The 16,169-nt window shown below is 54.2% G+C and overlaps 1 protein-coding gene across 1 annotated transcript; it reads left to right on the top strand.

The window, feature by feature from the left end:
• The first annotated feature begins 527 nt into the window (after positions 1–527).
• On the top strand, positions 528–3,133 carry SOWAHB (sosondowah ankyrin repeat domain family member B). The gene has a single exon (XM_030449923.1). The coding sequence runs from the start codon at positions 581–583 to the stop codon at positions 2,840–2,842; it is 2,262 nt and encodes a 753-aa protein (XP_030305783.1). The 5' UTR covers positions 528–580; the 3' UTR covers positions 2,843–3,133.
• The last annotated feature ends 13,036 nt before the right edge of the window (positions 3,134–16,169 follow it).

The raw sequence follows: 16,169 nt of genomic DNA, 5'->3' as shown, positions 1-16,169 counted from the left end.
TTGGAAGGCACCCCTGAGGATGCTCTGGTCCAGGGTCACCCAGAGCAGGATTGCAACCATGGAGCTTTAAATGTCCCAAAGGATGGAGACCACAACCTCTTCTGGCAACCTGCCAGCGACCACGCTCACTGTAAAAGGTTTTTTCCTGACACACAAACAGAATTTCTTGTGTTTCGATTTGTGCCCATCACCTCCTGCCCTCTCGCTGACACCATGACCGATGAAGTGCTCTATCTCCTCACCTCACGCCAGCAAATCAGCCTCGCACATCCCAGAGAACTGTCAAAACTCCTCCAGCCCCTCAGCCCCGCTCTCCTCCTTCACCTCTGCCGTCCCCACCGGTGTCACCACAACCGCGCAGCCCCACGGGCCGCCACCCGGGGCAAAGGCAACCCGGGGGGGTTGGGGAGGTGGCGGCCCGGCTGGGGAGGAGGAGGAGGAAGAGGAGGAGGAGGCAGAGAGGCCCGGCCAGGCAGGAGGCGGGTTTCCCCGGTCGCGGCAGCTCCGCGCACCTGAGTGCGGCTCCCGGCACCGACGTGCAGCACCGAAGCAGAGTCCCGAAAGGCGGCGGGCCCGGAGCATGGCGCGGGAGCTGAGCCAGGAGGCCGTGCTGGACTTCCTCTGGGGGGCCGGGGGCAGAGCCCCCAACACGGAGCTGCTCCGCCACTTCCAGCGCTTCCTCCGCGATCCGACGCTGACGGATGAGCAGCGGCGGGAGCGGCGGGAATATTTCAAGACCCTCGTCAATTCCTTGGCCACCGTCCACCCCGCCGCCGTCCCCGGCGCCTCCAAGGACATCGTCCTCCGCCGCAGGTACCGCGACCTTCTCGATGAGGACCTGGCGCCGGCGGCAGAGGATCGGCAGGAGGAGGAGGAGGAGGAAGAGAAGGACCCGCTGCCGCCGCCCCGACGCGACCCGGACCGGCGGCGGGGGTCCCCAGGGGAGGGGGCGGAGAAGGGGCGGCCCGGCGTGGGGCAGCTCCCGGGGGCCGCCGTCGCGGGGGGCTGTGCCGCCCGGGGTCGCGGCGGACCCTGCTGCGAGTGCCGCCGGGCTCGCCGCGCCGCTGCCGCTCCGCCGCCTGGCCCCGGGGCTCCGCTCCCCGCCGGGCCGTCCCGCTCCCCGCCGCCCCCCGCCCGCCCGCCCCCATACCGGACCCGACCGCTCTCCTCGGCGCCCTGGGCTCTGCACCTCGAAGGGCCGCCCCGCACCCGGCCCCCGGAGCTACCGTCGGGGCCTGGGGCGCTCACATCCGCGGGGCTGCCACCGCCCCGATCGTCGCCGCTGCCTCCCGCCGGGTCGCCCCCTTTCCAGACCCTGCAGCCGCCCTCTGCCAGACCGGCCCGGCCCCGCTCCCCACCGCTGCCACCGGGGTCCGACGGGTCAGCCCCTTTCGAGTCCCTGCCACCGCAACACCCGAGAGGGCCTCCCCCAGCCCAGTCCCTGCCATCGGGCCCCGGGGGGTTGTCCACCGACCGGCTGCCTCAGCCCCGGTCTCTGCTGCAGCCCCCCACCAGGATGTCCTTATTGAAGGCCCCAGCACCTTCAGCAGGTCCAGGGGGGCGAGCCCCCACCAGACTATCCCAGTCCCCTTTGCTGTCATCGGGTCCCAGGGTGCCGTCCCCCACCGGGCCGCCCCAGTTCCGGTCCCTGCTGTGTTCCCCGGGGGTGCTGCCCCTGTCCCGCTCCCTGCAGACGCTCCCTGACAGCCCCTCCCCGTCCCCCCTGCTTGTAGCCGGCCCAGATGTGCTGCGTTCCACCAGGCTGCTCCCAGCACAGTCCAGGTCCCTGCAGCAACTACCCACCAGCCCAGCCCTTTCCCCATCAAGGAGATTCCGGCTGCTGACTCCCAACAGACCAACCCAACCTCAAGCCCTGTCACTGCCATCAGGTCCTGGGGTGCTGCCTGCCACCATGGCACACCCATCCCGATCCCCATCACAATCCCCCACCCAGCCATCCCCTGCCACACCACCCCCATCCCAGTCCCTGCAGCCACCCCCTGCCAAACCACCCCCATCCCAGTCCTTGCAGCCACCCCCTGCTACACCACCCCCATCCCAGTCCCTGCTGCCATCCCAGGGCCCTGCAAAGCCCCAAGCCCCATCCAGCAGCCTCCCAGCACCACTGCCTGTCTTCAGGAGCATCAGGTGCCAGCTTGCCTTGCCGGATGAGCAGGACATCCCCGCATCCCTGTCACCAGATGACTGCGGGACGCAGCCCCGCACTCTGCCCTCCAAGAGCTCCCCTCGGAACTCCCCGAGCCGGGTGCCGGCGGTACCGCTGGGGCAGCGGGAGCACGCCTGGCTGGTGGCGGTGTCTGCGGGGCGCTGGGCGAGGGTGCGGGGGCTGTTCCTGGAGGAGCCGGAGCTGGCCCTGCAGAAGGACTTCATGTCGGGTTTCACCGTCCTGCACTGGCTGGCCAAGCACGGGGACGGGACGGGCCTGCAGGAGCTGGCGGCAGCGGCGCGGCAGGCTGGGCTGGCCCTGGACGTGGACGCCCGCACGGGTTGCGGGTACACTCCGCTGCACCTGGCTGCCATCCACGGCCACCAGCTTGTCATCAAGGTGCTGGTGCTGCAGCTGGGCTGCCAGGTGCAGGTGCGGGACAGCAGCGGGCGCCGGCCCTGGGAGTACCTGGGCAGCTCCACCTCGGGGGAGATCTGGCAGCTCCTGGAGGCACCCCGAGGGACCATTATGTTCCCCACGCAGCCCCTGGACCTCAGCGTGTCCTCTGCCAGCAAGGGATCGCTGTCGGCTGGCAGGGCAGCGCTACCCGCATGCCTCAGGCTCCAGCACGGCCGCAAGGCAGCGTCCCAGCCGGCGGACAGCGAGGGGGACTGAGATGAGCTCCCCGGCATCCCTGGCATCCCCTGGTGGGACCTCGGTGGCCATCCCGCGAGAGGAAGCCAGGCAGGCAGAAGAAAATACTGTGAGACCGACAGACTGAGCCTCTCGAAGAATGTACTTTTAAATTAACCCAATGAACCGTTGTTTGATACCTCTCTGCCCTCTCTCCCTCTCGTTTCTTGCTTTTCTACCAGAGAGAGGATTTGACGACTGCTGGAAGCTGGCAGAACCCTTGGTGGGCAGGTCCCAGGCACCCCACGGTCACCAGCGTTAGTGGGACCATGGGTTTGGGGATTCAGACTCCAGAATGAAGGTCCCAGGCACCCCACGGGGCAGACACCAGCTGCTGGGTGCAGCCACGGCCACCAGCGTTAGTGGGACCATGGGTCTGGGGTCTCAGACTGCAGAATGAAGCTCTCAGCCTGGCATCATCCAGGGCAGAGTGCTGGCTTTTTGCTCACAGTGACAGACTGCTGTTGATCCTAGGGTTTGCAAAACACTTGTTTACACCGCCTAAATTGTGGGGAGTAGCTACGACTGCGTCCCTTTTTAATCCCAGCAGATTAAGGACGAGTCCGACTATAAAAAATGCAGTTAATCAAGGTCCAGCCTTTCAGCAAGAGTCCTCGGAAAGTGACTGTCTGTGGCTGAGGGTGGCAGCTGGAAAGCCTGGAGCAGAGGAAGGTGTAACACCCCCACTCCAGTTCTCAGCCCATCTTGCCCACTGGCCCATGCAGAAAGGAATGCGGGGCACCCCCGCTCCTCCCCGCAGCTGCCCCGCAGCACCGATACCGCCCCCTCCATCCTGCCCCTCCAGGCTCTTTCCTGACACTGCAGGACTCGGGAGCGATACCTCCGGGTGGCCGCAGCCCCATTCCCGGGGATGGAAAACAAGGAAAGCATCGCTGCAGGAATCCGAATTGGGCAGCAAAGGGTTGTGCTGGGCTACGGGTTCCAAGCGTGCAGGGGGAGAGAAGGCAGTTTCATAACCAGAGCTGCATTTCCCCAGAGACCCCATCCCTAAATTGCCTCACGGGGGTTTATCTGATGGGAGTGGGTGGGACTGGGGGGTTCAGGGAAGAGATGTCCAGGGCAGACATTTCTGAGAGCTTAAAAATAACAAGCTGGCTTTACAAAGCTCACTGGATTACGTGGGTCCTCTCATGCATTCTGCTCTCTGAACATAAGTGAGATTCTAAACAGTAAAACAAAACAAAACCAAACCAAACAACAAACCAAACCAAAAACGAAACAAAAAACAAACAAAAAGAACTCCAATAGGTTCATCTTGCACCTGATTTGGCTCTCCTGTAGGTTCTTTATGAAGGCAGAAAGAGAGCTAAGGTACAGGAGACAGAGGTACATCAGTGCCTGGGTGATGCTGCTGCTGCTGGGTGACTCCAGATGTGGGACAGTGGGTGTGTGACGTGGTTGTGGAACTGGGGCTGCTGGCTCTGCTCTGTGGGTCACTTTGGGGCAGACCAGGGCAGTCGGTGGGCCTGGCCATGTATGTGAGGCATGTGCCTCAGTGCCTGCAGTTTCGGGGAGGAACAGGAATCAGGGCAGCAGAACCTGAGCCTTGCATAACATGCATGCCGGGGAATGCCTCGGGTCCTTGCTCAAGCACTAATTGAGGTCTCTGCTTTGCTTGGGGTTTATTTGAGAGAGGAATTCTTTCCTGCAGAAAGGAAGCTACTCTGCCTGATTCTGTGCCCACAAAAGATTGTGGCATTTTCCCAGCCTGGTTTTCTCCCTTTCCAGAGGAGGAGACACCATGACATTGAACACAGTCCCTCAGATCCAGCCTAGATCAGCAGGAACGTGCAGAGTGGTTGCTGCCTGGTAAAATGCTGGAAGTGTTTTCCACCACAGTCAGAGCCACTGCCACAACCCTTACCAAGCACCAGGCTTCCCTGGGAAAGGGTTTGCTGAAGCCTTCCAAGAGCCTCAGCTAGAAGCCCTAAATACAACCCCCTTTGGCAGAGGGTACCAGGGATGCCCCCAGAGCCTTTGTGTAGAGAGAGCTTCAGGGAGGAAAGCCCAAATGAAAGAAGGTGTGAGCTGAGTATGGGGAGCATGGGTTTGCTCCACAGCCACCTGCAGCTTCCAAAGAACAAGATCTTTCCCTCACTATCTCCAGTGTTACTACTAAGTCAAAGACTGAAGGGACACTGTTACCTTCGGATTCTCATTTTACAACCTCTCCATGACCTTTCTCCATGACGCAAATCTAACTAACAAGCTTTCTTTTTCTGCTTTTTTTTTTTCTCCTGCCTGCTGTTGCAGACTTTGTCTGTCATCTTTTTCAGAGCAGTCTTCTCTCCCCAGCAGTATTTAGTTCAGCAGCCTAATAATGAGCTGTGAAATCATTTTGTGTCCAGTATTTGCTCGCCTGTCGAGACAACAGACAAGCTGCTTTCTCCAGTTTGTAAATCAGAAAAGCAAGCCTTAGGAAGTCTGAAACTCCAAAAAAAGCCCCTTTCCCTGTTGGATTAAGTGTGCATTCACTCTGATTTACCACCCTCGAGCTACTCAGGAGTTCTTGGACTGCTAATACGCTGCACAGCTCTTACACCACAGCTTTTAAAAGCAGCCAGTCACTGTTTGGGGGAACAACCACTCTTTTTACACATCCTTATGAGCTAAAAGCCATGGGAAAGCCTCATCCTCCAAGCTTTCTCCTGGTGAAACAAGCAATGGACAGCATGAAACCCATCTCCAGCCACTGTGGAGGGCAGGGCCAGATCTTTCATCAGCTGTGCCTGGAGGACTCAGACTGCTGCCCTGGAGCTTCCAGGCAGGCAGGGCAATGCCAAGGGCATGGTAGCTCCAGTCTCTCAGGAATAATCCACCCCTGGGTACACACACACACACATGCATCCTGAGCATCTCTGTTTCAAAGTGCTCCTGATCTCTTTGTTACTTACTCCTCAGCCTGCCCTGGCCCCTTCCACACCCGTGCAGGCTGCAGTTTCCTCATTGCAGGTGGACGTGGCTCCCTGCCTCACACCCAGTGCAGGCATCTGGTTCTGCACCACCCTGAAACACAGCACATGTCATGGATTAGTGCCCAGCAGGACTCTGCCCTCTCCTCTCCTTGCTTTGAAAACACACCTCCCACTTGACAGCTCCTGATGACAAAGTCCATCCCTCTGCTCTCCAATGCTTATCTCCAACCAACTGCTTTGGACTGGGAGAGCCACATCCTTCAGACCTGCAGGAGGGGCTCTTCAGGCAGCAGCCTTGGCCCATCACATCCTGTGAGCTCCCAGCCTTACAAACTCATGGTGAAGGCACCCCTGAAAGCATGGCACCCTCCTTCTCACACCTCCCTGCTCCTGGGGCACCCCCACTCAGCACCCTGCTCCAGAGCTGAAGGTTGATCTGGATTCATGAGGCTTCTGTGAAGGTCTCAATTATGCTCCCAAATTGTGGCTCTGGTTTGAGTCATGCTGCAGGCTTCACCCTCAGCAGCTGCACAGGTGAGCTGGCAGCCTGATGCTCAGCCCTGAGTGGTGTGTCTGTGTTACTCACCAGCTCTGACACTGGAGCCCCAGAGGATGGCTTCTCAGCCCAGAGGACTTGGCAAGGCCAGACTGAGGGCAGGAATCATTTCTGCTGAGTGGGAGTGTCTGGATTTGAGCCCAGAGTTTGAAGACACAGAGCTCCCCCCCATGCAGCAAACCAAAGCTTTCCATCAGAGGAGCTTCCCAAAGGGACAGACACTCAGCTTCCCCAGTCCAAGAGCAGAAAGCAGGTCACAGACTGCCATGCTTCAGTTCTGGTTTTTTCACAAGCCTCTGGATTAGGACTGGATACTAAGGCAAGAGTGGGATCCCAGCCCTAATAACCTGAGAGGCTTTCATGCAATTAAAATGTGTTTGGGGGCAAAGCAGGTGAGCAATAGAGCAGAGCTTTGCTAACTGAGGCTGCTGGCCAGGACATCCTTCATTCCACAGCACTTTCTGCAGCAGTGAGAAGGAGAACTTACAGAATAAAGAAATAACCCCACATTGAAGAGCTCAGCACACAAAATACTTTTTTTTCCCTACTGTGACAAACACCATGTGACTTAAAAAGTTTATATACAATTGCACAGTGAGAAGAATGTCTTGCATCCTTCCAAGAAGTAACGAGAGAGCCTCAATAGCTACTAAAACTCGTTAAAGCTGGAATTTCTCATGACATTTACTGCAAGTAGTACCAGATGGCAAGTTAGCAGTGGGGGTTTTACAAGAAAAAACCCCCCACAATTAACTGTACAGTTCACTCCAGCCTAAGTCTCCCCATTAAAATGAGAACTGTTGGCTTTTCAGGGGAAAAAAAAATATTTTCTTTAGAAACTGAGTTGCACTCGAAAACCACTGAAAGTTGAATTCTCAGTTTAGCTGAATTAATATCCCTCATCCCCAACAAGAGGCTATTTAAGCAAACAAAACTTGTTTTACTATCAATAAAAGAAGAGAAAGATATTTTTATGATATCAACTTATTCTAATAAAAATACTGAATGATAATATATCAAAGCAAGATACCAAGCCACTTCTTTTTCCTGCAGGATATATGAAAAAGCCCCCAACGTTTACTAAATTAAAGTATCTGCCTTCAAAAAACAAACAAACAAAACCCCAAACAACCCAAAAACTATTGAAACAAACAATAATAATCCCACCTCAAAAACTTCTAAGAATGTTCTTCTCTAGCCTATACACCAGAAGAAAATAATTGTTCCCATCCCATATATAGCTGGATGAGCCCTGATTGTGAGGAGGTGGGGAAAGGCTTTGTTCTTACCACACATGGTGGGTTGGGATATTTTTTTTTTGAGGTTAGGGTCTTGTTGGAGCTCACTGGGAGAGCAGGATGGCAAAGTAAGAAACACTAGGTGATTTTCTGGGTCTTGTTTTGGAGTTGAGGCAGTTGGTCTGGTGAAGTTTTCTGATGCTTTGGTTGCTGTGTGATGGTGCTTCCCAGGCAGATGTGTTCTGTGTGTTTGAAGGCCACAAGCTGTTTAAAATTAATCTAATTTAAGAAGTCACAAGTTCTGCTGGGAAGGAAATACCCAGCAAAACTACTCTCAAGTTCCTCCACACAAGAATCTCAGTCTGGGTTTGCATTTCTAGTGCTGCCATGGGGAGCAATGACCAAAGTCCTTCAAGATGTGTCCCAGCAGCTTCCCCCATGCTGCTGGCTCTCTGTCTAAGTAATTATTGCTTTCAGAATTTTCTTCCAGCTTTCCTGAGACACGGCTCTGGACTTGAGGAATGTTCTGATGAACCTGATACCCGAGGAGGTGTTTTATGGTCTTTGACATAGCCCAGCACATTCTAGTGAAAGTGGGAATTGGAAGCATTTGTGTGTGTGTGTGTCTTGGGCCTGGAGTCCCCTGACAGCTCAGCAGGGGACAGAGAGCTTTGCACAGCCCAGCACAGAGCAGGGGTTATCACCCACTGGCCAAAGTCCACCTGGGAGCTGCAGACAGAAAGGATTGGTTAGGGGAAGTGGAAAGCTCTGGAGTTTCACTGGGAGAGAGGATGAGAAATGCTTTACCTCGTGGGCAGTGTTACTTGCCAGGGGATGCAGAGCTGTGCTCCCCCCAAACAACAAGCACTGCACCCTCCTTATCTCCCTCCTGCTCCTTGCACTGCTGAGCTAGCTAAAGTGCAAGGATTTGGGCTGCTCTCTTATCAGAGGTAAGTGAGGGCAGGGGGCTGCAGCCTTTGTATCAAGGGCTGACAACAGCCTGGCTGTTTTGGCACCCTGTCCTTGGTCACCAGGAGCCAGCCCTGAGGTTTGGCCCTGGAACAGACTGGGAAGGAGATAAGGATGAGGGCAGGGTTTGTCCTCAGAGCTGGGTGCTTTGCAGACCTCCTGGGAAGTCTGTGGGGCTCCAGAGCAAGAGGCAAAAGCCAAGGCTGCTGCTGCTCACTTGCAGCCTGCAGGGCTTTGGGAGAAGGTCCCCAGGGCCTGGGGACAGCAGCAGTCCCTCCCCTGGGCCAGCACTGAGCTCACAGACCCTATGAGGAAGGGCTGAGGGAGCTGGGGGTGTTGAGGCTGGAGAAGAGGAGGCTCAGGGGAGACCTCATCACTCTCTCCAACTCCCTGAAAGGAGGTTGGAGCCAGGGGGGGGTTGGGCTCTTTTCCCAGGCAACTCTCAGCAAGACAAGAGGGCAGGGTCTCAAGTTGTGCCAGGGGAGGTTTAGGTTGGAGATGAGAAAGAATTTCTTTCTGGAGAGGGTGATCAGGCATTGGAATGGGCTGCCCAGGGAAGTAGTGGATTCTCCGTGTCTGGAGATCTTTCCAAAGAGCCTGGATGTGGCACTGAGTGCCATGGGCTGGGAACCACGGGGGGAGTGGATCAAGGGTTGGACTTGGTGATCTCAGAGGTCCCTTCCAACCCAGCCAGTTCTATGATTCTAAGATTCTATGATTCCTGCCTTCCAGCCTCAGTGTCCCTGGGACTTCACCCAAGCAGAGCCTGCCTGTCCCTGGGGACTGATTGCTATTCCAGCCTCTCTGGTTTATCCCTGGGGGCAGCCAAGGTGGGACCCTCTGCTGGGACCCTGGCTTGACCCCCCAAACTGCACTACACCCTGTGTCTGAGTGAGGGCCTGTCCTTTACCTGAGGTCTGAGCTTGTGACAGGTGTCACCCCAAAGACAGGAGAGCCTTTGCTTGGCATCTTACTGAAGGGTGTAAAATGCAAATCCATGCAAACACGGGAAGGGGATTAACTTACAGAATAAAACCTATAAAACAATCCAACCGCATTAGGAAATACTTTGCTCCTTGCCTTCCTAGGCAGCTTCTTGTATTCAAATAATTAATCAGCTCTGTTTGCAGTTCTGTGAGTCATAACATCCGTGACAAAGCAGGTAAAGCCTTCTGAATGTTGTTTTAACACATTTTTTTTTGCTGGAGGTTTATAAACCACCAGCCTGTTAACTTGTATTTGTTCTTCTCATCTGAGCCCTGGTCACAGTCCATAGGCAAAGGCAGCGACTGCAGAGCACTAGGAGACACTTGTTTACAGCAAACACCAGTAGGTGACAAAGCCCATGGGAATCCCTGCATTTAAAGCCTCTTTTCTGGAGAGAGGGGGATGAGCAACATTGTTTCCCAACATATAGGATGTGTATGTCAAAATACATCTGTTTCCTGAAAGAGCTGAGGTGCTGCATGGCACTGGACAAGGCTGTGCTTTGGCTGGATGGGGCCTCAGTGCCTCTGAGAGGGGGGAAAAAGCAATGAAATGCTCTTGCCAAGGCAGGGCTGCTTCTGGGGAAGTGGCTCACAGAAATAAATACCATCTCCAGGAGGTCAGCAAGCCTGGCAGGGTGCCTCCAGGTGAAGATGCACAGATGGGCACTGGTAAGAGAAGCTGCACACTTTTCTTTGCATAACTAATAGAAGTGGTTTAGTCACCTGCTGAGTGGCACGCTCAAGGGAACTGCAGAGCTTCCAGTTCAGGAGTTAGTTGCACCTGAGTTGGATTTTTTGTCTCTTTGCTTTTATAAAGATTGAACAGATGATTTCAGCAAACATCTTGCAGCTCTCCCCTCTCCTTGGTTCCTCTTTGCTGCCTCCCCTCAAGGCCAAGGTTGCTGTTCTCACAGTGCTTGCCTATCAGGTTCATGTTGGGTGGCTTCTGAGCTGCTGGGCGCTCCCTGCTGGAGATGGGCAGCAGCCAGCCATGGCTCTGCAATTCCATGCAGCAGCCCCAGCCTCTGGAAAGCCCAGCTCACCCTGCCTGTGGCCTCAGGGGAGGGCAGAGGTGGTGGCTCTGCCCTTGGATTTTGCTGCCTTGCTGGCAGGTGTACCCCTCTCTCCTGGGGCTGGGGTTTCTGTAGGTGCTGAGGGACTCTGTGCAGTCAGGGGCTCTCAGACAGAGTGCTGGCTCTGCCCTCCCTGGTGCTGAGCACCCCTTGCCACACCCTGGGTGACCAGGGCTCCTCACAGCATGCCTGGGTGGACTCTGCCACCTTTTGCTGAGTGCATGAAGGCAGCCAGCTGAGTTTGGGCCCTCCTGAGGGCAGGATGCTGCCCCTGGTGTGAGTCAGGGCTGAGGTCTTTGGCAGGAGTCAGGCTCTCCCCATCCTCTGCTCCCTCTCAGCCTGAGCAATCCTGTCTGCCCTCCTCCTCCCTTCCCTTCAGCAGTGCCCAGGGCTCCCACACCACTGCCTCAGTCCAGAAGCTTTTGATGGAGCCACCCGAGAGCACCACAACCTCCAGGGGGGATCTGGGAGCAAGCAGGGTTTGGGGGCTGCCTGCAGAGCTTGGGGATGGTGTTCCTGCTTCCCAGCAGAGCTCACAGAACTTCTCAGGGTAATTCTCCACAGGGAGGTGTATTTCTGACTGAGATGTCACGTTCCAGCCAGCTCAGAGTTAGCCTGTCAGCAGTGGGAGACAAGCAAATCATCTGCCTGCATCTGATCCTGACTGACAGCTGCTGTATTGAGAAGGGTCCTCAGCCCAAGTGTATCTTGTTTCTGAAGTGTGGGGGCCTCATGACCCAGGACTCATTTCAGGTGAACCCTAAACCTGGCTGATGAAATGCTGAGGGAGGTGGCAGGAGGAAGGGGAAGGAACTTCACCCCAAGCAGCATCATTTCAAAGGCCCTTCAGTACCTTGAGGTTCAGAAAGGAGAGTGTTAACGTTGTAGGTTTGTTGTTACATTTTTAATCAGCTTGCTCTTTCCAAGGCAGTTTCCAAATTCTCATTGATGATTTTTTTTTTTTTGCCTAAAATTGAATCTGAGAAATCTGAGCCAAATTTAATTCAATCCCTTCTCGGTGTGGGTGGCTCAAAGGAGACAAATCCTGGCACACACATCTTTTTGTGGGCAAGTTCTGCAGCTGGCTCCAGTTCCTAACCCATCCTGGTGTGCTGTGTGTGCTGGCTGGCAGGCTGGAGCAGAGCTCTTCTAAACCAGGCCTGGTTAGAAGGGTCCTGGAATGCTTCTGTGGACACTGGGCTGATGCAGAAGGTTTGGTGCCACCTTATTCAAAGTAATTGGTGAGGTGTTTTCCACTGTTGATTTCAGCAAAGCTCCAAAAGAAGAAATTACTTTTCAGTCCTCCAGTACAGCCAGAGCTGCTCCAGGGACCTCCAGCCCCTGCACTCCCTTTTCCTGCCTTTAGCAGGACTCAGTAACTCTGCCTTCCAGCCCTGCTGAAGCCACTCCTGTGTCAGACAAGGCCTGGAATGCACAGATGTAGAGTTATCCTGCAGAAAAACATCCCAGGTTTCTTGGCAAAACCCAGGAGCTTTAACTTTATGGATGACAGTGATGAAAGCTGATTTGTGGCTAGGAAATGAAGCATAGGTTTGACCCCCAGCCTGTGTGCAGTCACCAGAGTTCAAGATAAAAGCTACCTAGAGGGAATGCTCCCTCTCCATGGACACCCTTCCTTTTATTTTTAACCAAAACAGACAATGTTTCTTGCAATCTCTCCTCTCTTGCTCCACTCACACAGTGTGCTGACCCAGTAACCAGCTTGAGTGCCTTGGGGAGGGCAATGCCTCCCTCTCACACACCATGTAAACAACTTCAAGGCCTGTATAAATTGTACTCAGCTATGGGAAAGGCATAGCTCCCCATCTTCCTCTCCTCCTAATTCCTCTTACAGCTAATCACAACCTAAAAATCCAACCCAGCTTGTCTGAACCTAGACCACAGGCATACCTAAAGCTTGGGAAGTGCTGCTATCCTACTGTGCTATCCCAATGAAAAATGTTCCAGGGCTGTTCCCTACTGCAGAAGTTTGCAATGGGGGCATAGATGTAAAGTCAACAACAAGGGTGTTAAGAAAAATAAGTAATTAAAACTGCCAGAGCTGCCAGAGCTCTGGGAAACATGCACTTGAAGGCTGGGAACCTCTAAGAGAGGCTAAAGCCTCCAGCTCCAGGGCAAGATCTGGCTGTTTGGGGCACTCCAGTGGGGTGAGAAATGGCAGAAGTGAGCTGGCAGGTGGAGGAGCAACCTGGCAGTGCAGAGCAGGAGCCTGGCAGTGCAGAGCAGCAGGGCTATCTTGCTTCCTTCCTGCTTTCTTGCAAGCTTGGTGGCTTTGGAGAAGAGATCAATCATTGATCTGCAAAGAGAAGGAAAGTTTGGATGCCCAGGTTTAGAGCAGTGGGGTCCTCCAAGGAAGAACAACTGCAAGGAGCTCCTGTGAGATGAGGCAATAAACTCTGAGGAGATGAGTTTGCCACCTGCAGATTTAAAGGTGTGGGCAGAGGTGCCTAAGTGAAATGAGCTCAAAATAATGAAGGCCCAGTTCTCCTGGGTAGCTAACAATTTGCTCTAGTTAAATGTAATCCCCTGGGAGATGACAGAGACCTGGGGATTGTCAGCTTGGGTCAGTGTTAATGAGGGAAATAAAATGGTGAGCCATGCTTTAAATCCCACAGCAAACTCCTGTCATCACTTTCAGATAGTGCAAGAAGTTCTTTATAATTAACTTGATTTATAATTAACCTGGAATAAAGGTGCTTCCCTTTTAATGTAGGGAGAGCTGAAATCAGGAAATCCTCTGGGACAAAAATGCTGCAGTGACATGTGGCCACACAAGTCCAGCTGGCACCCAGGGTGGACTGGACCTTCAGCCCTTCTTCCTGGCACCAACTTCCCTGTGAAGCAGCTCTGTGGGAGGCTCAGTGCCTGCAGGCTTTGGGAGGGCCTCCCAACCTCCTGCCAAATTGGACTGTGGCTCCAGAGTCAGCTTTTGTCTTCCAGGAGCAGGCTGAAGACTTTTCTTGTGAGTCCAACTCTGCTCCTCTGTGATCTCCAGACCAACCCTGAAGTTTTCCCCCCGTGGGCATCACAGGGCTGGGAGACACCAGGGTGGTGAGAACGTGGTTTTAGTCAGCCAGGCAAGAGACCTTTGGTGTGGAAGGGTTCAGAGAAACTGCGTGCAACAAAGCTCTTCAGGGGGTTATGGCTGCAGGCAAGAAGGCTGAAACTTCTTGTATGAGGCAAAGCAACACACTGCAGGGAGCCAGGAGGAACTGGGACACACCAACAGCACCAGCAGAGGTTTGACAGTCCTCAGATATTCTGAGAGGCAGAAAACAGCCTTGTACACGTGTGTGGATGAGGGGAATATCTGCTATGCTATGCCAGCATAATATTTAGGTTACAAGAATAACCAGAAGCTGAGACCAGGATCCCATCCAGACAGGATTGACACAAATACTCCATAAAGGCATAAAGGAAGGTGATTGCTTGATGGAGAATGAAACTCTACAGACAAGAACAAATCTTCCTTAGAACTGCAAAAAAACCCCCAGACCCCTAACTTACAGCCTACTAAGCTCTAGGTCACACTAGGAGAGGGTGAGGAGTGCATATTGTCATTATTTGACCAGAATATTGTCATTATTTGACTGAATAATCCTTGCAGTGTGACCATGAATGGGGGCAGCTCTTCCCCCTGCCTGGGCAGCTGAAGTGCTGGGGTGGTGGCTGAGGCACATGGACAGCACTGCTGAGGCCAGATGCCATCTCCAGAGGAGCAGAAAGCTGCTGGTTGCCCTTTCAGCAAGGAATGGGGCCTCATCCCCAGCTACAAGAAGTAACTTAGGATAGGTGGCATCTACAGCTACCAGCATGTGTGAGTTCAGTGCAAGACAGACCTGGCAGAGCCAGGGCAGAGCCAGCAGTGCAGGCTCTGCACCCTGTGCCATGCAGGCAAGGGAATGTGCCATAGTCCTGGAGTTAGCCAGCAGCAGAGGTGTGTCCCCAGGCCTCCCCAAATCAGGGGACAGCCATTCCTGATGACAGGAGAGAGTAGCCAGGGAGATGACTTGCTGGGGGCTAGGGTGTATTTTCTCTGCTGGAAGATTTAAAGAGAGTAACAATGAGCAGGCTGCATCCTTTTGGTGTTAACATTTTTCTCAAGTCAATCTGGGGCATTTCGAGGGAGCTGCAAGAAAATCAGGCTGGCCAGTTGTCTGCTTCAACCTGTACAAACCAAGGGATTAATGAAGGGTTTGTGCTGGGGACCTGGTGCTGGGCAGGGCCCTGTGTCTTCAAGCAAGGCCAAGTGCTAGGAGGGCACCCTCAGTTTTCCCTACAGGGGGAAAATTCCTCTGGGTGTCACCTTCTGAATGAGCAGAACTTGACTCTTCTCTCCCTGCTTCCACCAGAGCTGTCTGGTGGGTGCAACACTGTTCCCCCAAAGCATGTGAGAGAGCAGACACCCCTGGGAGGGGACACACACACACACTGTATGCACCACAACCACTCTGTCTGTATCTTTCAATCCTTCAGCTACAAACCAGGCAAAGCTCACTTGTGTTCTCCTCTGCATTCTGCCTCCTGCCCAGGGTTGCTCCTCAGAGCATCACCTGCTGGACCTGACAGGCCAGGGCAGCCTGCACAGGGCAGCATCTCACTCTTTCCACACCCTAACCCTTGAAGTGCACCCTAATCCTCTGCCTGCCTGCTGGGGGCTTCTCCTGAGGCACAAAACTCCCATCCCAAGAAGCAGAGCAGGTCGGGGCTGTCCTTTCAGTGGGGGCAGTGTGAGGTGTCCTCTCCATCACCCTCTGCAGAGGGGCTGGAGTCAGCTCTGATGGGGTGGAGCTGGGCAGCATGGCCTTGCTGTGCAGTCTGTCTCCCTCCACAAACCCTCTCCAAAGGGAAGGAGACCCCCTGGGGAATTTTCTCCCACTCCTTCCCACTGGAAGCTGCCAAAGGGAAGGTGTTCTTTCTTCTGCCTCCCCACCACTGGCTTTAATCCCTAGGAGATGTGGAAGGCAGTTGAGGATCTCAGAACTGTAGGCTGAGAATAAATACTTGACTGATTTCACAATCTGGGTGCAAACCCAGGCATTTTTAAGTCACCAAGACCAAAGGGTTTGTTGCTAAATCAGCGAGGCTGCCTCTGTAGAGCTCTCAAGGACAACAAACAGTGCAATCTCCAGGTATCATTGCAAAGGTATTCCCCTGTCTGAACAAAAGGGTCAGAGGAGCAGATATCTGGCCAAAAAATAAAGCAGCTCACAAGAAATGTGCATTTCAGAATAGGAATCAAGAGTGGGCAATGGCCTCGTCAGCAGCTCTGTCTCCAGACACACTGCAGCACCAAAAGGAGGAGAGAAGTCTCCAGGGATTTCAGCGAGCTGAATGGAAAACAAATACAAAAACCCAACTGACCAAACATAATTTGCTCAAGCCCTCACACGTGGGAGCAGAACAAGGGAACAACTGCACAGAAAGCAGGAGTCTGAAGCCCAGCTGGAACACGTGATGCCAGCTAACAGCATGCTAGAGACTGGGGCAATCTTAAGGGGGAATTACTTAGGATTTCTCCCAACTC

The sequence above is a fragment of the Calypte anna genome, chromosome 4A, assembly GCF_003957555.1.
Source record: "Calypte anna isolate BGI_N300 chromosome 4A, bCalAnn1_v1.p, whole genome shotgun sequence".
Taxonomy (NCBI): domain Eukaryota; kingdom Metazoa; phylum Chordata; class Aves; order Apodiformes; family Trochilidae; genus Calypte; species Calypte anna.
The sequence above is the reverse complement of the archived record's forward strand: the minus strand, read 5'-3'. Positions and strand labels throughout refer to the sequence as shown.